This window comes from Vanessa cardui, chromosome 18 (genome assembly GCF_905220365.1).
Source record: "Vanessa cardui chromosome 18, ilVanCard2.1, whole genome shotgun sequence".
NCBI lineage: Eukaryota > Metazoa > Arthropoda > Insecta > Lepidoptera > Nymphalidae > Vanessa > Vanessa cardui.
The window spans coordinates 9,676,449-9,700,971 of record NC_061140.1 but is presented as its reverse complement, the minus strand read 5'-3'; the positions used below and the strand labels follow the sequence as shown (position 1 = coordinate 9,700,971).

The following is a 24,523-nucleotide window of genomic DNA, read 5'->3' as shown; positions in this document are numbered from 1 at the left end:
AATTCACAAAGAAAATCTTCAATATTTTGAACTTCTTTTTAATATAATGGAAGGCTTTTTAATACATACGATCAACGATGGTTGATAGAAATGGCTTTCTGAGCGATAATTAATTAATAAATAAATCAAAGTTTGCAACGGTAAAAAATATATGAAGAAAAACAATATCAGCAGTATGTTAATAAATTATCATACTTTAAGGAAATAACTTTAATATGTACATTGATTGTGTCCAAAAAACATATATTTAATTATATAACACAATTGTTAACTCGAAGACTTTTTGTGCATATACAGTAAAGATTTTATTATATTTTTGACTTAATGATTTCAAGATTTAATGAGATAAAAACATCAAATTACGTTACCTACGTAATTACTTAATTAATTATTTGTTGTAGAAATCATGTCCGAAACGAAGAGATCTAATGTTGTCTTAGTTGTCTTTTTCTTAAATACTGCATACATATACTGCATACTACTTAAAATTAATATTCATGAAAGAATAAACTTTATTCATTTATAGAGTTGGAAATAATTATACTAGTTATTTTTAAGTGTATTTTATATTTTAATCATACGCGAAGATCTCAGAAACTAATCTAGACAGCCACTTCTTTAGCAGAAGCTGGGCTGTATACAGGTTATTTCTTATCTCTATAAATAAATGAAGAAAATATAGATGCTTAGATAAATATTCGTAATATAATATTATTTGTTTATGTTTGTTCTAAGCTCAAAACAAGCTTAGACATTTAAATAAAACTAGTTATTACGGATTTTAATCGCGTATATTAATTATTTTGGACATCCCGACGTTCCGAGCACTTTACAGCGTTCGTGGTCACGGGAGTCTACCCGTAATAGTAGTAATAACTAGTTTTATTTAAATGTGTAATAATCGCGAAAATTTAAGACAACATTAAGCTTAAACATGTTTGTACGTAAGATTTTTTTTATAATTTCTCGATAAATATAGTGTCAACGATCATTTTGAGAAAAATGTTATTAATGTCTCGTAGATGTCGTAGTTTGTAAGCTAACGTGGAAACTTCTGGAACAATACTCTTCGTTTCTTGTACAAGCGCAATGTTTGTCAAGGTGGAATTTTTTCACGTGTTTTTGATCACGTTCCTAAAGTTATCTTTCTTAAATCTTCTGAGAAAACGGTTACCAAAGACTCATATCTTATATTCTTGTATTTTGTTAATATTCCTACGTCCAAACACAAATAGATTAAGAAAAATAAAACAAATTTGAACGAACGCAGATAAAAAATATGCTTTCAAATATATATTTACGTCGCATGAAAGGTAGCTGGTCGATATTTGGCTGACTTTACTGACCATTCAAGGTTCCTCAGATCTCGTTATACTTTTAACAAACATGTTTTTTTTTTCTAATACAATAACGTTTTTTTATTACTTATATGTTCGTGTAATTGCCTAAGCATTTATAAAAAAAGTACATCGACATAATCGACATCGTAATATGGTGCCATTCCATCGTAACAGCTGGCAATTTCATTGTCACTGTTTGCAATTTATTATAATTTATTTATTATACCATTAATTCAAATCGAAACAAATCAAATCAATTTTATTCAAGTAAACTTAACAATGAAGCGTTTTTGAATCGTCGATAATTAAATACGAACGTTTCGGAAAGCAGCCTCTAATGAGAAAAAATGGCAACAAACTCGCATAGTTGCTTTTTTCGAATAAACAGATTTATAATGCTGTTCTTTACAATAATTAGTGTCCTGTGATGGAGCCCGAGCCTAGCTCCAGGCATTTCTTTCTAAAAAGTACTCTTTTGTTGATAAAATATGATTTATTTATTAGTCTAAGTAGTCTTAATGAGAGCAGAGATGGCCCAGTGGTTAGAACGCGTGCATCTTAACCGATGATTGCGGGTTCAAACCCAGGCAAGCACCTCTGATTCATGTGCTTAATTCGTATTTATAATTCATCTCGTGCTCAGCGGTGAAGGAAAACATCGTGAGGAAACCTGCATGTGACAAATTTCATAGATATTCTGCCACATGTGTATTCCACCAACCCACATTGGAACAGCGTGGTGGAATATGTTCCAAACCTTCTCCTTAAAGGGAGAGGAGGCCTTTAGCCCAGCAGTGGGAATTTACAGGCTGTTGTTGTTGTTGTTGTAGTTGTAGTCTTAATAATAATTACCTAATTAATCAAACCGAGTGTACCGAAAGTGACCAATTTCCTTCCACAGAGACGCAGGCTTACATTCCAAGTTCAAGTTCAATACGATTATTCAATCGCGAGACTATTTATTTTCGTGACTCAATCGTGATTCGTATGCAGGAAAGAAACAATTAGGTTCTCAGATATAATCAGAACAACTTACGCGACAGATTTATTTAGTTGACAGAGCGTAACATAACAAATTTTATTTTAATAACCGTTCGTAATGACTTCGCATGGGTTTACTCAATTAAGGCAAGGCATAAATGATATTTTTTAAATTAAGAATTGTACCATAATATAAGAATATATCTATATAACAGCCTGTAAATGTCCCACTGTTGAGCTAAGATCTTTAGCTAAGAGCTTTAAGGAGAAAGTTTGGACATTATTCCTCCATTCCTTTCCTCCTTCTTGCGTATTGATTGCGACAAGATTTCTTTGATATTACATACAAGTATTCTTTTGATTTTTTCCTTCACCGGCGAGCACGTGAAAATTTAATTGTAAACTAAGTTAAAAACTCGCAATAACCGGTCGCGATATAAGTATTTTACCCATAACACCGCTAACTCTACGGGGCTATAATTTGTCATGTAATTTTTTAAATATTTTGTATTGTTTTGTTTAATATATCAACAGAAATCTTCATTACGTTTAATTTTTCCTAAACCAGTTAAACTTAAGTTTACAAACGAAACAAAAAAATATAGAACAAGGAAATAAAACTCACACATTTAAAAACACAACATATTTAATTACTGTTAATAAAATCTCGCAAAAACTGAGTTAATTAAATGATATATTGTATGTTACGTGTTTAGACGAAGTCGTAATATATGTCTATTTGCAAAAATTTAATAATTACATAATAAAATAATATCCTATAAAACTCAAATAATTAGCATAAATATCAACGAAATAAAATAAAACTTCTGTGGTACAGTTACTTACGTCAATTATTATTTTCGAATGAACACTTTTTGAAAACTAAAATGAATATCGTTAAAAAAATAGTAGAAATAATGTTTTATTTTGTTATTTTTATCAATAAGGCTTTATTTGTGTCTTATTTTTTCATAAATTTATCTTTGTCTGAGTGTTTTATTCATTAATATGCTTTTAGGTTATAAAAATGTCAATGAATGCAAAAAAAACATAATAATATAATAAAAATAATATTATTAATAAGTTATTAAAACTTAAAAAAATATCCTTTACTCTTTGAACTCGCCAATTTAAATTTATGACAGCTTTTATTATATCACTTCGTTTTATAGCCTTCAGGAATGGCACCAATTTACCACAAATCGGTTTTTGATTATTATTTGAGCAATCACTATAAATATATATTTTTTTGTTCGCAGGGCTTTTGCCAGAAGCGTTAAGGACAAAGTGCATACGATGCACGGAAAGCCAGAAAAGGACAGCTGTCAAGATAATCAAGCGGCTGAAAAATGAGTATCCCGATGAATGGGCGAAGCTGTCTTCGAGGTGGGATCCAACGGGAGACTTCACGCGATACTTCGAAGTGTTCCTGGCTAACGAGCAGTTTAATACAATATCTGGCAACGGTAGGTAACTCGCCTCGGTTGCTTATCGAATGGCAGAGCATATCAGAAAAAAAAGGTTTAATAAATTAAGTATATAAAATAGAATGATTAGCTACTTCTGAGAGCCTAAATATTGTAAGTAGATAAGTTAGCTTGCATAATACCAGATTTTATCAAATTCGGTTCAGTGATTACTTTCGAATTTATAATATCAGCAACAGATTATACAGACATAACATATAATTCTGATTTCATACACTTCTATATAACTTATAACATCTTAAAAATAATAAAATACTTAAAAAAGGATTAACAGAAATCAATAATAAAATATCTAAAACGTTGAAATACGACATAATGTTTCATCTAGAACGTATACTTAAACGAAAAAACAAAAACGAAACCGGCAATATAACCTTCAGACATTTAGGAAATTTCCAAATTGTCCAGAGGATAACAAAAACAGATTAATCTGTTACACAATTTTTACGTGTATAGAAACCCACTTTTTTTGTCTTACTATAAAAATTACTCATCCATAATACCCTTATATTAATTTTTAACTGACTTCAAAAAGGATAAGGCTATCAATTTCAAATTCATTACAAATTCGTCTGTATTTTTTTTTATGTTTGTTACCTCATAACTTTTGACTGGGTGAATTATAAATCGACTTTTAAGTATTCTATTATTTTTCATTTTACTTAGGAGAACTCTACACAATATTTTGATCACGTAATTATTTTTTTAATTTTTAGTGCATATTTATTTGTTATGAAATAGTGTTTTGTTTGAAGTCGGTTTTTCGTTTTGTTAATTTTTTATTTATTATTTATATACTAGCTTTACCCGCCCGCTTCGCTGGGCATTAGTCTCAGAGAAATACATTTTTAATTTCGTAATTAATTACTGCTCATCAACAATGAACAAATAATAAAGAAACAACTCAAGAACATGCGAGATCTAATTCATTTAATATTCGTCATCTATTTCGTCTTCTTCAATGATGTTCTCGATAGGCTGCAGATAGGTCATAACACCCATAAACTTATTTGTCTAGATCACATCTTCTTTTTGTTGAATCCGGAAACAGATATGATTTATGAAAATATTTTTATGGTATAATCTCGATGTAAAGTTGGTACGATGAAAATTTTAATTAAATTTCTATAGTCTGTAAAAGTTTGCGTCACACCAACACGTCCTCTTTAATCCGGTAAATTTACCACCTTCTCAATACTTTCGAACGTACGTCAAAGTATCCTGAGCATATTCGTGCATACGTTTTTGGCTTCCACTGTATGAAGATCTGTACGAAGAGCCTGTCGTGAGATTATTTTGATACAGTCCGAGATGATGTCCATCTTCTGCTCGCAGAAACAGAATTGTATAATCGTAATAATTGTCATACGATTGATGTGTTTCAGCGACACCTTGATTGTTTTTGTGTCGCTTAGTTATAACATTACCTCGTTTTGTAATTTCTGTGCCGACAATTACAACTGTTAGTTCAGGGGCTATGGGAGCATTAAAATGCCTTTCATGCTCTGCATTCAATGGCGTTCTCTCTGCATTGATAATGACTTTGAATCATTTGTTGTTTCACCTTCTAGAACAGTTTTAAAATCTGTAACTAAACAATTATTTTCTTAAAGCATAATCCTAAATTTAGCGATGATTTCTCGATTAGTTGTGGTACTGAACATGCATCGAAGATCAATCTTTTTCTACATTGTCCATTAAATAAATGTCCAGAAACTGGGGATATTATTTATGGTAGATAATGGCAGAAGTGAACCAATCCAAGTGTATTGTACAATATTTGTTGCTCCAAATGATGTCATTTGAAAGCATGAATTGTAATATACTGAAGGAAATATTGAGACTCCTTAGTAGTTCCAATAACGTAGATAAGAAAAGATTCTGGTGGTTCAACAAGTTGTGGTAAATACATTTTGCCAGTGGAGTAGCACATACCAGCAGTTTATTTTAAACATCATAGCATAACAATGGGCATACTATATTAATTGAACCAATGATCACATCGGGATGCATCTTGTTATCATAACCTATATCGTAATTGAAGGCTGATTTATTGAGATTAGTTCTAGTTCTTGACTTAGTCTATTTTAATCGTTGATCATCCAGTCGTTGGGCTCGCTCGTCAGGTTTTTCAGTATCTCTTGATGAAGATGCTTGTTCGAAGATCTGAAACTCGATCATTACGTTGACCAACTGTTTTGGCAGCTCTCAAAGTAGAAATTTGGATTCTATTTGCTTCTATACGTATTTCTTGTTGGTGTGTTGTTTCCGTAGCTCTTTTGGATGACGCTGCGCATATATTTGTTGATGTTCTGATCTTTTGTTTCTTCAATGGCATGTTGGTTTCTATTTATATAAATAAGTAGTTTTTTTTGGTTATTTGTCTTAGGTTTACATTTTATACTAAAGATTCATTGTTATTGGAGCCATGAGTATACTTACCAATTATGATTATTGTTTACTTTCTTATAATCAAAACAGCTAATCACTTCTTTCCGTATATGTAATTTATAATTATTTTAAAATGACAATCATTATAGTTGTGATCATTTTATGTTTATTGAAATATGACGAAAATTAAGTTTGTATGCTTTTTGAATAGATTTCATTTCATTATTTTTTTAATATTTTATAATTATAGAAGTGCATCGTGATACACGTAAGGGCCATCTGTTGGTTACTTTTAATGTTACGGATGAAATAATCACTTTCTCCATACAAAAAATACTTGTACGTTTATTATTTTCATGACAATCGGTTGAACGGTGTAGAAATTTTTATATCGCAGCGCCATCTGGTGGTGAGTTACATCGATGGGGACATCATAATCACTTTCTCCATAAAACAGTAGATAAACATACCAATTTTCATAATACAAATACATCCACTTTTGTATATATAGATAGCCTATGATTTGCGCAAGTACATGTTTTTCCTGTATAAAAATTTTATAAAGATCGGTGCAGCTGTTCTCGAGTTTAAGCAGAACATACAGACAGACAGACAAAAATTACGTCAGTCAATCATGAAAAGAATACTTATGACGAATTACGACAAAAATAAGTGTACAGACAGACTCCAGAGATTTATATAGTAGTATAGATTTAGTATTCACGTGCGATAGCTTTATTATTAGCGTATTTCATGTATAACTTTGGTGTTTCTATACCGATTTCTATGATTCTTTAATATGGAATAGTAAATACTGTTAACTTTTTTTAATTTGGGATGATTGAGAGTGTTATAAACATAGGAATAGACAAATATAATCAGAAAGCTTCGAACTACTAAGCTATTGGGAGTGTCACGCGTTATTGTGAGTCAACCGTAAAAGATAGACATAGGCTGTCGTGGGTAATTTTTTATAAGTATAATTTTAAGGAGAACATTTCCGTAATACTTGATTTCTGTGTACCTTTAACCTTAACCTGAAGCTTAAAATAGGGAGTAATTTCTTCCGTTTTCCTAAAATCCAGGCTCCTACTGATTTTAGCGAGATGAAAAGTATACTATAACCAGATCAGGAGTATGAAAAATAATTGTACCAATTTTCGTTAAAATCCGTCGAGTAGTTTTTGTTTCTATAATGGTTATATGGACAGACAGACAGACAGACAAAAATTTTACTGATTGCATTTTTGCCATCAGTATCGACCCCTCATCACCCCCTGATAGTTATTTTGGAAAAATATTTCATGTACAGAATTGACCTCCCTACAGATTTATTATAAGTATAGATAGATGTACTTGGGTTCTTACTTAGTAGTAGTTGGCGCCAATCTTTTCAAAGCATTCTCATCTCTTATTCAAATAATTCTAAAGGAATTTAATTTGGATATAATCCTACAATACATAAAGGTTATATATAGATATTTAACTTATTTATTCCATAGGGTAAAGTTGGAAAAAATATTTTTTACCGGTAGTTCAAGCGTTGTGGTTATTTTTAAAAATCAGACGTTTTTATATTAGGTTGGGGAAAAAGTCTTTTCGCATATAGTATGTATGAACTTGTAATAAAATCTATTTGGCTATACCATTTGTATCTGGCTGGTTTTGGTATCATTAAAAAGTTTTAATTTTAAAGAAGGCACTTCCAAATTAAAATTAGGAATTTGTGTGATTTTCATTTGTTTTTGTTGTTGTTAAAATGAGTGAATCTAAAGAAGAAATTCGATACATTTTAAAATTTTACTATAAAAAAGGTAAAAATGCAACTCAAGCCGCGAAAAAATTTGTGATGTTTATGGACCTAATGCAGTATCTGTGAGAGTAGCGCAAGTTTGGTTTAAGCGTTTTCAAGCCGGAAATTTTGATATCAAAGATGCATCTCGCTCTGGTCGCCCCGTTACGGACAAAATTGATGCCATTTTTGAAAAAGTGGAGCAAGATCGACATATTAGTAGTTACGATGTAGCTGAAGTACTGGCAATTGACCACAAAACGGTTTTGACTCATTTGAATAAAGCTGGGTACACAAAAAAGCTCGATATATGGGTGCCTCATGAACTCACTGAAAGAAACCTAATGAACCGTGTACTCATTTGTGATTCTTTATTACGACGTAATGAAACCGAACCATTTTTGAAGAAGCTGATAACTGGTGATGAAAAGTGGATCACATACGACAAGAACGTGCGAAAAAGATCGTGGTCAAAGGCCGGTCAAGCTTCACAGACTGTGGCAAAACCCGGATTAACTCGCAACAAAGTAATGCTGTGTGTATGGTGGGATTGGAAGGGCATCATTCATTACCGCCCGGCAGGACCATCGATTCAGAACTGTATTGCGAACAATTGATGAGATTGAAGTAAGAAATTGAGAGAAAGCGGCCAGAATTGATCAACAGAAGGGGTGTGGTTTTTCACCATGACAACGCTAGACCTCACACATCTTTAGCCACTCAACAAAAATTACGAGAGTTTGGCTGGGAGGTATTAATGCATCCGCCGTATAGTCCTGACCTTGCACCTTCAGATTTTCATCTGTTTCGGTCTCTGCATAATTCCTTAGGCAGTGTCAGGTTAACATCACGAGAGGACTGCCAAAACCACTTGTCGCAGTTTTTCGATCAGAAGCCCCAAAATTTTTACAGCAATGGGATCATGTCACTACCAACAAGATGGCAAAAAGTTATGGAACAAAATGACACCTACATACTTTAGTCAAATGTAAATAAACTATAAAAAAAAACTTTTTGAATTTTCATATAAAATACGAAGAAACTTTTTCCCCAACCTATTATATCAACAAATACAAAGTATGTCATCATACTGTCGTTTTATGTACAATTGTTTTTACATATAAAATATATGTTTAATTTTATAATTTGAATCAATAAAATTTAAAATTTAATTGGAAACATGCAGTTCATATTTTGTTAGTTAAAAAATATACGCACACTAAGAGTAGGTAGTAATTAAATAGGTAAGTTATGGTTTTTGGTTGCCTTCTTTGGTTGAAACACGAGGTCAGCAAAAATTTGCTGCGTTTTACTGTTGACATCATCGTGTTATTCAACTAAAACATTGTTTTAAATTGTAAACAATACATCCATATCAAAACGTGGTACATCATCTTAAATTGTTTTATTAAATGTAGTTCTCGTGATCGCATCTCAAGTATAATTACGACACATAAAGAGCATTGTGTGTTTGAATGCCGAACGTGTTTTGTCGCAAAAAACTGGATCCGCCTAAAATAATGTATGACAATTTATCTTCTTTGTAAATAGATTCATAATTATGTTAAAGTTACAACAAGGATGGATAAACATTACTTATTATTAAGACAATAATTGTTTTGTGTACAAGTTGTATGTACTGGCTTAAATTAAAAAATAAAACTTAAAACAATAATAAAAACCGCATAGCAAGCAACTGGCATTTAAAAGAAGATCTACTTTTAACTACGATAACATGAAACAATTTTCTTTTTTTGTTTACAGCACGTTTTTGCACTAGTTATGCGGTTCTTTTTTTTTTAATAAGACGCCTAGCGAGCTATGGACCTGATGGGCCACTTGGCCAAGAATATGGTACACAATACAGGTGTTCATTAATATAAATTCTCATATTCTACCGATTTATCGGTGTGCAAAATATTAAACATGCCATAAATAACAATTTATATAACATTAACAAAAGCAAGACTACCATAAATTCAATCACATTAAAATAAAATAATAAAATAAAATTAAGGAATAAATAATTTAGATTAAAAAAAATAAGGATTACATAATAATACAAATAGTTTCAATATTTTCATCAATTTTTGTCACATAAATATTCATTAACGTTATAGTACAATTTATTCAAAAGCAAATCAAATACCTTTTTTTTAAACATAGTAAATGGTAAATCCTTTAAGTGGTCGGGAATATTGTTATATATGCGTATCGCCATACAGTATACATTTTTTTTATATAAAACTAACTTTTGTACGGGAGCATAGAGCTTATGTTTATGTCTAGAATTTGTACCCAATACATCACCATTTGTCTTAAATAAATGTCGATGTTTTTGGACAAACACACTTACTTCGTATATATACAGACAAGGAAAAGGAAGAATTCTTAATGATTTAAAGAGCGGTTTGCAACTGTCTAAACATCCTACACCACATAGCGATCTTAAACATTTTTTTTGAACTTTAAAAACTCTATCTGAATCTACGGAATTTCCCCATATTATAACTCCATATCGAAGATTGGAAGATACATATCCGTGATATGCTAACATTGCGGCTTCTTTAGTGGCTACTTTTTTGAGACGTTTTAAAACGTATACAAATTTCTCAATTTTATCACATATTGCATTCACATGTTCTTTCCAATTACAGTATTTGTCTACATGGACCCCTAAAAATAACGTTGAATTAACGTTTTCAAGTTTTGTATTGTTCCCTGATACATTTATATCTAAAAAATTACTATTCGATGTTTGAAATTGTATAATTTTAGTTTTAGATAGATTGATTTGTAGATTATTATTATCTAGCCAGTTTATTACTTTTGTCAAAACGGTGTTGGCTTCCCGTTCAATATCCTGTCTATTGTTACATTTTATATTAATTGTTGTATCATCAGCAAATAAGATACATTCGTGATTTAACGCATCTGGCATGTCGTTTATATAAATAAGAAATAGTAAAGGTCCTAGAACACTCCCTTGTGGAACTCCATAGCGATTTACCAGATAATTAGAGAAAAAAAATTGCCTTTTAGACTTGCAAACTTTTGTTATCAGCACACATTGTTCTCTGTTATATAGGTAACTTTTAAACCATTCGAGCTGTTGACCTCTAACACCATACCTATACATTTTTTGTAATAGTAAATTGTGAGATACGAAATCGAAAGCCTTTGTCATATCTAAGAAAATTGATAAAGGGTATATTTTTCGATTTAAACTTTCAGTTATACTTTTTATGAGTGTAAAGCAGGCTAATGTTGTGGAACTTTTTTTCCGAAACCCATATTGACAATTCTTTAATATCTTGAATGTTGTTAAAAAGTTATATAATTTATCACTCATTACCTTCTCGAAGATTTTTGAAATTATTGGTACTAAGGTAATGGGTCTATAACTACCGGTATTAAGCGGATCACCTCTTTTATATAATGGTTTTACTATAGATTTTTTTAGTCGTGATGGAAATATACCTTCTTCTAAGGATTTGTTTATTAGATGAGTCAATGGTTCAGCTATAATATAGGCGCATTCTTTTATAATTCTTGTATTTAGTTGATCGTAACCAACAGATTTTGTGTTTTTGAGTGCGGATATTATTTTAAGTATGTCAGACACATTTACTGGTGTAATGAACATAGAATTATTATTTATAGGTATATTTGTAGTATTTTTTGTCACTTTACAAGTTGTCAAATCTTTATTAGTTAAATCTATAAAATAATTGTTAAAATAGTCAGAAATTAGTTTAGAGTCAGTACATTTTTTATTATTAATAATTAATTCATTTATGTCATTCTTATCAATTGTATTATCAAATGACTTTTTTATGATATTCCATGATGATTTACATTTATTTTTAGAATTTATTACATGTCTTGTAGCTGTGATTTTTTGTGAAAGATATATACATTTTTTAAGTATCCTGTTGTAATTGAAATACTTTTTTTTGTTGTAATATTTATTACTCGGCGATAAGAGATATTTTATGTATATCTGTCGTTTAATTATACTACTTTTTCTTATTCCTTTAGTTATCCACTTGTTACGGAGTGCTTGGCGAGATATTTTAATGTATATAATGGGAAAACACAATTCAAATAATAGAGTTAGCCAGTCGTGAAAATTTGAAAATGCTTTATCAAAATCGGTTTCTGTGTAAACGTCTGTAAATGAAAGGGCTTTTAGATATTCCTTAAATTTCCTAACATTATCTTTGTTAAAATCGCGTCTTGTTTCAAACCAAAAAGTGGGATTTTGGTTAAGAGATGAATCTGGTAATACCTCTATCAACAGGCTCTGGCCAGTTTCATGATCAGATAAAGCAAGGTTATGAAGGTTAGCTATAACTTTATCATAGTTATGCCTGGCCACTATCGTTCATTAGCCACTTCACTATAAGAAATGTTTACTTTTAATTGTATTATGAGCTACGGACGTTAAGGCATACTTATACTCACTTTTGAAAAAGGAATCACGACTATATAAATGAATACAAGTTTTATGGTAGGACAGCTAATGAGGTTGCTTGCAAAAAGGTCTACAGCGTGTCAACTTATCTGTCGAAAAATTAAATTACTCGAAAGATAAAGAACATGAAAATCGAGATAAGTCAATGTTCTGATCGAACGAGACGATGATCTTTGTTTTTTTATTTTACCATAAACGATTTTCATTTTTAGTTTTTGTTGTTTATGGAATTTTGCATATCCAACTCGATTAATTCGATTGTAAAATCAATTTTGCATTAATCGAATTATTAGCTTTTTTTTGTCTTCATCGCTGTAATCGTAATAAACGTAATGAAAATTTAATGATATATTTTTTGGTTTCGCCGGTCAATGACATATCGCGAGTTTGTATTGGGTCATATTGGCTTCGATGGTTCATTATTTTTTAATAGTATATTAATCATAAATATTTTTTAGTGTAATGTATCTAAGATTAATAGTTATACACGGGAGTACGTTTAAATTATCTTTTTACTGTTCATCAAATTAGAAATGCACTGAATAGTTATAATAACATTAGACCACATAGCAATTATTTATTGTATGTACATGTAAATAAAATTCTTCTTCTTCTTCGAGTGCCACTCCGACTAGCGAAGGTTGGCAGTCAGCTTGGAATATTCCTTCTTATTCTTCGCGAGGCGAAAGAGATCGGCAGCACTCGCAATTCCCGTCCATTCTCGGATGTTGCACAGCCAAGACTTTTTTCTGCGCCCAACAGCTCTCCTTCCGGCAACTTTTCCCATCATAATGAGTGGCAAAAGTTCATATCTTTCATGCCTAAACACATGTGTAAATAAAATAACAGCACTCAAATTTTCGTCCGTCCGTCCCGTGACTCCTTTCTGCTATCGGACGATATTTTGATAATATTTTATAATTTGTGATAAATGAGCTAATAAGATCATTAATTTTTATTACACATAGGGATGCGTACTGTAAATTAGTTATAAAAGGTAGGTATGAAGGCATTTTGGTGACTTACCATTGCCCGAAGTCGCGACGAAAGTTTCTGGACTAACAATTTTCTCTCTGAATTTGTCATCGTCATATAAAACTGTATCTCTAACAATATTAATTAACATATAATAATCTAAGTCCGTTTAAAACAACAAATTAATAAATCAAATCTCTAAATAATATTTATTTCAATTAATTATTTGTGCCAAATTACAAAAAACTACCACTTAATATATTAATACCGTACATAAGTCAGTAGGTATTGCCTCCATTAAAAATAAACGATATAACATATCAAACATTCTTATGAATGGTAGGCAACGGAATATAAAATATATGGGTATCACTTAATCACTATTTATTCTGGTTAATATAAATACTCTATATTCATGGATTTTGTGGTATGTGCATGGTAAGTGAGCCAGTGTAATTAACACAATTATGTACTTGAGAATGTTAAATATAAAACATAATAAGTTCTGGTCGAAACTACTACGGTATATCAATTTATATATGATTAATGCGTTCCATTTACATATTATTATGATTTCTATATAAACAACATGCTGTACGGTATTTTTTTATCTAGCAGCGTAGTAGAATTATTGTATTTATCACAATCCAATCATACGTATGTAGGTATACCGCCTTCATGGAAGAATAGCGCTGCGTACTAACTTTTTTCCTTTTTGTCTATTTACTTAATTTTAATTGAAAGATTATTAGTAAACTAGTTAATAATTATATATTCGACGACCTCCATGGTCGAGTGGTGTGTACACCGGTTTTCATGGGTACGCCACTCCGAGGTCCCGGGTTCGATTCCCGGCCGAGTCGATGTAGATTACCATTACTTTTGTATGTTGTCTTGGGTCTGGGTGTTTGTGGTACCGTCGTTACTTCTGATTTCCATAACACAAGTAATTCAACTACCTTTATTGGGATCAGAGTAATATATGTGATGTTGTCTCATATTTATTTATTTAATAAGTAACCATCTCAAAACTAACGGACGCTAGACAAATGTTGTATTTTTAATATTTTAAGCTAATCGATTTGATCATAAACAGGTAACGAAGTACCGATGTCCCCGCCTACCTTACGACCAGTGACGACACCTGCTCCGACCTCTGACACCCCAGTAACGAGTGCCACTCCACCCCGACCTCTTCTTCTTAATAGGTGAGTTTGGATATTGTTTATCTAATAAAAAAACATTATACAAATACAATGTTTATGTAAAGTAGCGAAGAACGTTTCTTGGTGGTAGGGCTTTGTGCAAGCCCGTCTGGGTAGGTACCGCCCACACATCAGTTATTCTACCGCCAAATAACAGTACTCAGTACTGTTGTGTTCCGGTTTGAAGGGTGAGTGAGCCAGTGTAACTACAGGCACACGAGACATAACATCTTAGTTCCCAAGGTTGGTGGCACATTGACGATGTAAACTAATATATCTTACAGCGTCATTGTCTATGGGTGATAGTGACCACTTTCCATCAGGTGGCCCATATGCTCGTCCGCCAATCTATGTTATAAAAAAAATAATAATAAATTCATCAACCACTTATCTGAATGCCAGCTTTGGTGGTCATTCTCTAATAATATACATTTGACCAAGATAAACTATAATGAACTAATGCCCTCTCTATACTTACCCTCACTTTGTCAATCTGATGGTACGACAACCCGATATAACCAGTTAAACATAACCTGCAGGACCGGCTTTACTCGCTTTCTTAGGCACGGGACTTAAGTAAATGTTAAATAATATTTAAGTAGTAACTTGATGTTATTTTAATCATGCAGTTGTGTTTCAAATAATTCAAAATTCGAAAGTCCAGCGAAGATCTGATAATTCCAAAATGTACTAAAATAAAAGTCCATATTGTAAATGTAATTTTAAAAAATCCAATCCAACATGATTCTGTTGTCCTAGTGGTGTACCAGTACTTATCTTCAGTTTAATTACCAAGGCCGTCAAAATTAAATGTTTTAAATTTTCTAGCATTGACTTGATCCCGCAATAAATAATAATCCGTAAAAAATCACATGTTTTAACCACTGGAACATTTTGGCTTTTTTGCTGAGCGTACGTTAATTTAATTGTTTATCATTTTAGTTCGTTAAGATAATTGAATGTCATTTTTTTTCTACCAATTAAATGTTGTTTATCTAAAAACCACACAGTTGAAATTAAAAACATTAGGTAATCAACTATATTTTAACGATCTTGTTTTTCTTGTACAGATTAATCTCAAAATTTACGCAAAGTTTATACACATTCAATTTCCAAGTATTATGTATCTATACATATAAAACAAAATCACTTCTAGACGTCTGTACGCTGAGATTTGATCAGTAAATAGTATGATTCAAGAGATAGATAATACCTATATACATGTCCTATCCGAAAAAAACAAGTATAGTACGACACAACTTAGATGTCGGCAAAATTCGTAAAACTGATCACATCCGAATTGAGTACGCTATCCCAAATTATCAGTATTTATTTCTCATGCGAATATGATCTTTGCACAAACGTAATAACTTGTAATATCATATGACCGTAATATATTCGTCAATTTGACACGTCAATTTACATGCACTTGCTTTCTCTGACGCGAGAATCTATAGCGACGAATAGTGTCGAAAGGCGCGATAGGGAGCTATTTCTATTGGGTGTAAATCGGCAGTAATCGGATTTATTTTCATTCCATTAAATTTTCTGATGCTACATCTAATTTGTGTCGTACTATATTTTGCTTTGTCTGTATTTTCTTCTATCTAAAAATTTATATAGACGCTTATTGTACGTGTGTGAATCTAGCTAGCTAGCTAGCTTAGCTAGTATATTCTATATATTACAATAATACCTTTGACGTAACCCATCGTATCATGTACAATCACTTACATCGACAAACAATTTTTCATCAAATAAATCCTTGATATCGTTCCTTTCTTAATTTACAAGAAACGAGATTTCTCGCGCTAAGCTATGACAGGTTTTATTTTGATTACATCTGAAAACAAAACCAACCCTTATTAATATATTTTTTTTAATAATTAATATAAATTAGTTCAGTTAAAATTGGAGTTTACCGATTACAATTTCATTTTGTTTACGTTTCTATTTTTTTATACAGACGTAAAACCGCTCTCTTGTCGGCCAGTATCTTAATTCCGCTCTCTAAAGTTTAATTATTTGTTAGTAAATTGCAATAAAGAATTCTTCAAAATGAGACCAATTTGTAGTTGTTTTTTTTATAGCTATTGTTGTACAATCAAAATCAAATCGCCGTCGCCAAATATATAAGATGTGTATACGTCATACTAGTAACTCGTTAATGAATAATTGATATAGATAAAATATATATATTACCTTGGAACGATGAGGATGCGAGCACAAGTGCACCCTAATGAGAGCTGAAGGATTAATCCTTGATTCGTTGCAACCGGAAGGAGCCTGCTTAATGAAGATATCAAACTCATAGAAAGATTAAGGCCAGGACCACGTACGGGCAAAATTAGTGATATGGACCATAATATTTTTTTAAACTGCTTGTATTTACCTAACATTACCAAATTTATCATCAAAGGTGCCAACGATTTTTTTTTTATTTTTTTCCTCCTTTTGTAAAAAATGGTGAATGCCGAATATAGCATATTACTATCTAATATAATAACTATTATTTAATATTACCATTCAGAATATAAATAAATTTATAATATTATTTGAAATAATTTAAGTTGTCTGTTTTTAAATGTTGGTCGAAATAAATATTTTTAAAACAAAAATAAATATTCTGAATATCTATAATGTTATTTAATTATTATAAATAGCTAGAGAAGTTCATATAATTAAACAACATTATATGTTTAAGGAATTGCATGCACTTTTGAAAATACTACTTTTTGTCAAGTACTTAATCGTAATAATAATGTAAATTGATATTCTGTGAATGGGAATAAGTGGCTGACCTCCATATTACATTTAGCCGATAAGTTGTCCTTCTTTAAAATAAAACTTTTACTACAATACGACCTCAATAAATCTATTGACGATAAAAATAAATTACGTAAAGAAGCGCATTTAAACACTATTTTTAAATATTGATGATCGATGTTACCAAATTTTAACCATTTAAAAATTAATTGGTGTATTTGGTAACAAGTAATATTTTAAACTTCCATTGTCGCATAGTGTCCATTTTTCATGAAAGGTAAATTGTTTTTTATTAAAAGCAAAACGACTTCAAAATAAAATATTGAGTTACATACGATACACACACAAGAGAAACGACTTCGGAGGCCGTTGAATTCTAAATATATACTTATACATATAGATATAACCAGAACAACATCTATAATTGTTACATAGTCATGGGTTCAGATTACTCGAAAATATGTTATACTCAGATACTCGAAAACTAAGCTTGTTGCATAACAATTATTCAGATTGTATAGTTTAAAATCGCGTGCGTTTAATAATAAACAGCGTGAACGTTCTGTTACCTTAAAACACAATTCAGTTTAACTGGTTTTATTCAATAAGTTATTATCTGTTATGTGTCGATTACGACATCTTAGTTTTGTTGATAACACAAACACTATCGTATATTTTGTTTGTTTAACTTTCCCCATTTTATTTAACTTATGCTGTGTGAGTCAAATCAGCAACTGAATTAAATAACATTTGTAATTTCATTTTGCACACAATTTCTACTAACAATATCTACTATCAAAAACGTATTTCTCAATACAATATTAAATTAAAGATAAAATACTTTATTTGTTTATTGATGTCTGGGCAGGATATATAAATATTTAATTGTAATGTACTCTAACTATGTTATTAAAATGGTAGAAAATAATAACCCCTCAGTTTCTTGTCGATTTTTCACAGCAGAATCTGCTTTCCGAACCAGCGGTGGTAGCTTTACATTTAATTTTACACTGTAACATTACGATTTAAAAGTGCTTTTTTGAGCCCACTTAAATAAAGAATATTTTGAATTTGATCATAATATGTTTGTACACGATTTATATAAATCTAGTGAAGACATATATTTTATTTTAATATTTCGAACGTACGCAGACTTCCGTGCACTTTCTGAGATTTGCTTTCATATATCTCGAATACTTTTCGATTCAAAATGAATCAACACAATTAATTTATAGTTTAATATGGCCTATTGTATTGAAGCACGTCACGGTAATGTATTGTATACTATTTCATTAAGAACAATAATAAGTTTGAGCAATTGCTTACCTATTTCACTGGGCGTAAATTAAAATAACAATTATTTAATTATCTGTTATAGTTCATACCTAAGTTAGTGTCCAGTTTCATTTGAATAACCTAATAGTATGTAATTTATGACGCATCTTTTGCATATATGAATGCAATAAATTTACACTGTAGACTTTGTCTGGTTATTATATTCCAGAATTGATGCACTTACGAATAAAAAATGAAGCATTTATATGATGTATACGAATGACTTTAACAGTTCGATAATTGTAACCCAAAGTATATCTAACTAATGTACCTACTTAAGATCGATAGCGACATTCAGGAGACAATTATTAAAAGAAAAAAAAATAGCTGATTCTTTCGTTAACTTTTTTTTAACTTATTTCAACAGCTATTTTAATTTCGATCATACATTTTTAATAAAATCGGAATAAAAAAATATAAAAATCTTTGAGATGGCTATGAAAGGAGAAAAGACAACGTTTATCATGAAATAGTTCGAAATGTACATTAAATACAGATTTAAAAATACAGTTTTTTGAAAATTATTTATGCGCGCTTTCTCCATCTATTTTAATAATTCAGAACTGCCTCGAGCTAGAGTCGATATATGTATCATTACACAATCACAACGTTGTCTTGCAAAATATCTCCTTGATATTTACAAAATTGATTGAAATATTTAATTCATTTTTATTGAATTGATACCCAAAAATTTAGTGAAATTAATATGTGTTTTAGAAATATAAAACATACCATTGCTAAACAAAATAGTTACGAAACCTGTCTAATCGGGTAACAGACGCAAAAAGGCACAAATTTATGGTTGTACATTTAAAAATATGTTTATCTTATAAATGAAATGTATGTAGGTACGTCACAATTTATGAAAAAAAAAGGTTTAAATGCTTACGCAAAAAGATAACTTAATTTTTATTTATTTATAAAAAAGCCTTATAGGACGAAAACCGGTGAAGTAATCTTTTATTGGATTTGATGCGATATGAAATATAAGTATTATTGTTAAATGATTTATTCTATGCTGTTTCTGACATCCATGTCTAATATGAATAACGAATCTATGACAGCCCTAACAGATAGTGCATAAACAATGCATTATAGCAACGCATTCCCACGTCGATTGCGTGCGAACGCAGCGGTGGAGAAAGATTGATTACTCAATAAAGAAATTATTATTACAATGTTTATATTCTATCACATACATGTTCCATTTAACAAAGAACATACTTATTATATACTAGCGACCCGACCGGCTTCGCACCGGTGCAACACTGATAATAAATATACTACAAAATTTGTTTGTATACGACATCACATTAGATACTTCTAAAATTGTCAGTGTTTCTTTACTATACTGTCTATATATTATATACAAAAACCTTCCTCTCAAAATACTCTATCTATAAAAGATATATCTAAATCGGTTGCGTAGTTTTAAAGATTTAAGCATATACTATGTAGTCATTACAGAAAGTTAATTAGAACTACAAAATTTATTGTCTTCGTAAAGTTCGCTATTTTTTATTTACGTAACATAAATATTATAACACTTACTGCAAAGATATGATAACCTCGAGATGATACTCTAACGTCATTTATATTTCGTTATTTCTCGGTTAAGTTATTTTTCCTTTTTTTTTTTAATGGGTAGGCAGACTGAGAAATGATTTAGTATGTGGTCTAAACCCATATATACTATCGATGTGATAGTAATATTAACTGTCCCTTATTACTTTATTATTAGCGATCGTCAATGCGCCAACAACTGATAAACCTAAAATGGTACTGAGTATAACGATAGAATAAACTATACATATGTATCTCATATGTATCTATACTTTATGATATAGCTGACGATGTAAGGAGTGATTAATATTTCTTAGCTCGCCATTGTCATTTCAAAGAATATGTTCTTGTTACGTGTGTGTAAAAATTATAAGTTACATTTTAAAGAATTACATACATTTCACTGAAAAAATACTGAATTTAAAATAAGTGTACATCATAATATTAAAGTTTAACTGTTTCCCTAGCTTTTTATACTTTCTGTTTTTGTTTTTATTTATTAATATAAGTCGTTATTTGTCTGCATCAATTTTAAGTGGAAACTTAATTGATTTATGTTTTTCCTATATTTGTTTGTTTTTACTATAAAATGCAATATAGTGTTTGTGCCTATAAAATAAAAAAATATTATTCATTGAAATAAAACTAGCTATAACGGATTTGAATCGCGTATAATAATTATTTTTAACATCCCGACGTTTCGAGCACTAAAGTGCGAAAATTTAAGACAACATTATATTATTCATTTATAGTTGGATAGATATCTTCCATCCACGTAGAGTTTTAAAAAAGATTGTGTGTATCAGGGTACTAGTTCAGGCAATATAATATTATATAAATTAATCAAATTTACTTGCCATTATAATAGATGTAATATGTTGTATTGTTGTATATTTTAAAATTTTCAGGTTTGGAGGCGAAGATGAGGTAATGGTCGGCAGTCCCTCTTCAGCTGTCACGACTCCTCGACCGACCCCAATTCTCACAACTAGACCAAGCACGATGAGACCAACTGTGCCACCGAGGTAACTAACTGTATAAGTAATAATTAGTAAACATACCTATCATTATTTAACCAAGATTTATGATAGTGAATACTTAAAAATACTTTTAATATTGATTTATTATCCAAACGAGTATTGATACGAGCTACGCCATGAACTCATTGGCAAATGACAAAAAAATAATGGTACTGGTCTAATCGGAAAAAAATACTGGTCTTTTATTTATTAGTGAAACGAAAAAGCAAATTAATAAAATGAGACACCATATGTAAGGATGAGGGCTACGTGTTTTTTAGAAGTACGTAACTAATAATAATAATTATTTTAAATAATTAAGTAGTATTGAAAAACCTAGATGGTCCAGTCGTTGGAACGCGTGCATCTTAACCAATGTTCAAGCCCAAGCAAGCTGATTATAATTCATCCCGGTGGTGTTAGTCCAGTCATTTCGTCCGAAATAAGGCAAATAAAAGAAAATGAATTTGGGGGTCTAATTTTTTGATATGTTGTAGGGGGGGGATACCTAAAAAAGCTTAACTTGTGCTTAAAGCTCCTAGGAAATCTTGGTCCAAAAACTCAAGTTAAGCTTTTTTAGGTATACAACATATCAAAAAAATTAGATCCGCAAATTCATTTTCTTTTTTGAATGTACATAATGACTGGACATATGTAGGAAAACATCGTTATGAAACCACAAATTCTACCACATGTGTATCAACCAACCTGCATTGAAGAAGCGTGTTAATATGCACCAAAACCTTCTCCTCAGGAAAATTACAGGCTGTTAATGTTGTTGTAGAGTAGTATTTACTTATAAAGAATGAATTCGTGTTAATACTGTAATAACATTACTGCTTCTTAGATATATTTATAAGATTTTTCTTTAATACTCTATAAGTAATATTTTCTAATTGTTTTCCCATAATTTTAATTTGTATAATATTTCCTGTTATTAGCATATAATTATTTATGATCTACGTATTATGTTATATAATTTTCCGAATTGATTATAATAACACTAGCGACCCGCCCCGCTTCGCACGGGTGCAATACTAATACTAAATGTACTACAGAATTTGTTTAGTTACGACATAACATTAGAAACTTCTAAAATGGTCGGTGTTTCTGTACTATATTATCCATTTATTATATACAAATAGTTTTATCTCGAATCACAGTATCTATTTAAAAAAAAACAATCAAAATCCGATGTATGAATTATAAAGATCTAAGCATACATATGGACAGACAGCGGCAAGCGACTTTGTTTTATACTATGTAATGATGAGAGACCAATAATACATAAGATGCAGGTGCGTATGTAATCCGATAGTTATACCAGTTGAAGTCAGGTTTAAAGGTTATTTATTTATGCATAAAATTACGATTCTAGTTTCCATTAAAATTAAGACGCACATTACAATCGACAATAGTGGTTCGTTATGTGCTAAATACATTATGCGATATTGAAATTAAAAAATAAATCACCTCATATCATAAAATCTGATCTGATTTACAATCAGATAGTGCAATCATTTGATGCCCTTTCGTAGTTTAGTCTTTCCAAAACAAAAGAGGCCTTAGCCTGGGCATTATTATTTTTTATATATTAAGTTACTAGTCAATAATAAATAAGTTAGTACTAGTTAGAAGTATTTAAAAAAAAAACTCAATGCCATGTAGCCCTTGCTTTTTTAATAATTTGTAAGAAAAAAAAAATAACAATTATGAATTTACCTTAACCCTTTTCTGTAGAATGTTTTAAGAGCTAAGTTTTTCTAGTGCATTGATTTGATATATCTTCTAAGCTTTATACAACGTTTTTTAAGAAAAGTAAATTAACAATAAAAAAACCTTACAATTACATTCAATGATAAGTATTTTGATGAGTATAGATAGGTACTCCATATGTAAACAGACAAATAGTATCAGCTCTTAGACAATATAAATAGTACGTGATTTCCTTCCAAGCATTTTCTTGACTCGAGATAATCCAACGGAACATGATATTCTACTTTCCAGCACTCTACTCAAATATTGTCTTAATAAAGAAGTGTACCTATTTTGTAGTGTATATCTAGTTATTTTATTTATATATTTAGATATAGTGTCGCACTAAAAAATACCTAAATAAAACGAACGAGCCAACTATAATATAGTGTTGCATATCGATAGTCCGCATTCGATAAACTATCGATAGTATTTTCACGTGTCAACACTATCAATAGTATCCAACCGTGAGAGTTTAAAGTAATGGTTTTCGCAATACTGTTGATACGATCAATATTATTGCGAAAACCATTACTTTTAACCAAAACTATCGATACTTTCAATTGTGTGACTATCGATACTATAGAAAACTATTCAGGATATCGACAGTATCGTTTTGATCAATACTATGATAGTATTGCTAGCTCTCTAAGTTCTGCAACACAACTTTATTATGTTAACGAGCGTGAGAGCTAAGCTTGACACTTCTAATAATGCTTTACTATTTCGTGTGCGTGTACTTAGTGGCCACCGGCATCGAAACTAATCTGACTTAGACGTATAAATAATGAAATATGTATATTATATTTTACTAAAGACTAAAAAATAACATAACTACCAGAGTTGGATACCTATATCATTTTCTTTTTAATTTTTAAAAACAGTTCGTTAGATAATTTATTTATCACTGCAATCTCTTTTTTTTTCAGACCAACACCAATAGCATGGGCGAACGTCGGTACAGGAACAATGCCAACACGGTTTACGATGCGTCCTACAAAAGATAATCTACCTTTACCATATTCGACCGCCATGACACTCATCGACCAGATCGGCATCAAGATCATCAGAACAACAGAACTCGTAACCGACATACTGAGGAATACTGTTCGGGCAGTCGTCGGACGATAACACTCAGACATTATAAAGTTATTTTTTTATTTGTAAAAAAGTGCTAAAGCATTGTAGTCATTCGGCCTAAAAAGATAAAAAGTACCTATTTGTTATGAAAAAAAAAAAACAATGTTTTGTTATTTACTTTCGTAGAAAATTTGATCTTTAAAATGAGAATCCGATACATGTAAAAAATATTATATTAATTTAGTTAAGTATACTTTTTAAAATACGAGATTATTACAACTTAGCATCCAGCCACAATAAGAAAAAATATACTTAATTGCAGATCATAGTTAAGTATAATCAAATATATATTGAATC

The 24,523-nt window shown here is 30.6% G+C and overlaps 1 protein-coding gene across 1 annotated transcript in view; it reads left to right on the top strand.

Annotated features, from left to right (window-relative positions):
* Positions 1–24,523, top strand: part of LOC124537386 — a 44,721-nt gene extending 20,198 nt beyond the window's left edge. Inside the window, exons 2-5 of the mRNA XM_047114217.1 lie at positions 3,581–3,787; positions 14,540–14,651; positions 21,221–21,337; positions 24,016–24,523. Coding sequence (XP_046970173.1) covers positions 3,581–3,787; positions 14,540–14,651; positions 21,221–21,337; positions 24,016–24,217 — 638 coding nt within the window. The 3' untranslated portion in view covers positions 24,218–24,523. The remainder of the gene's footprint in view (positions 1–3,580; positions 3,788–14,539; positions 14,652–21,220; positions 21,338–24,015) is intronic.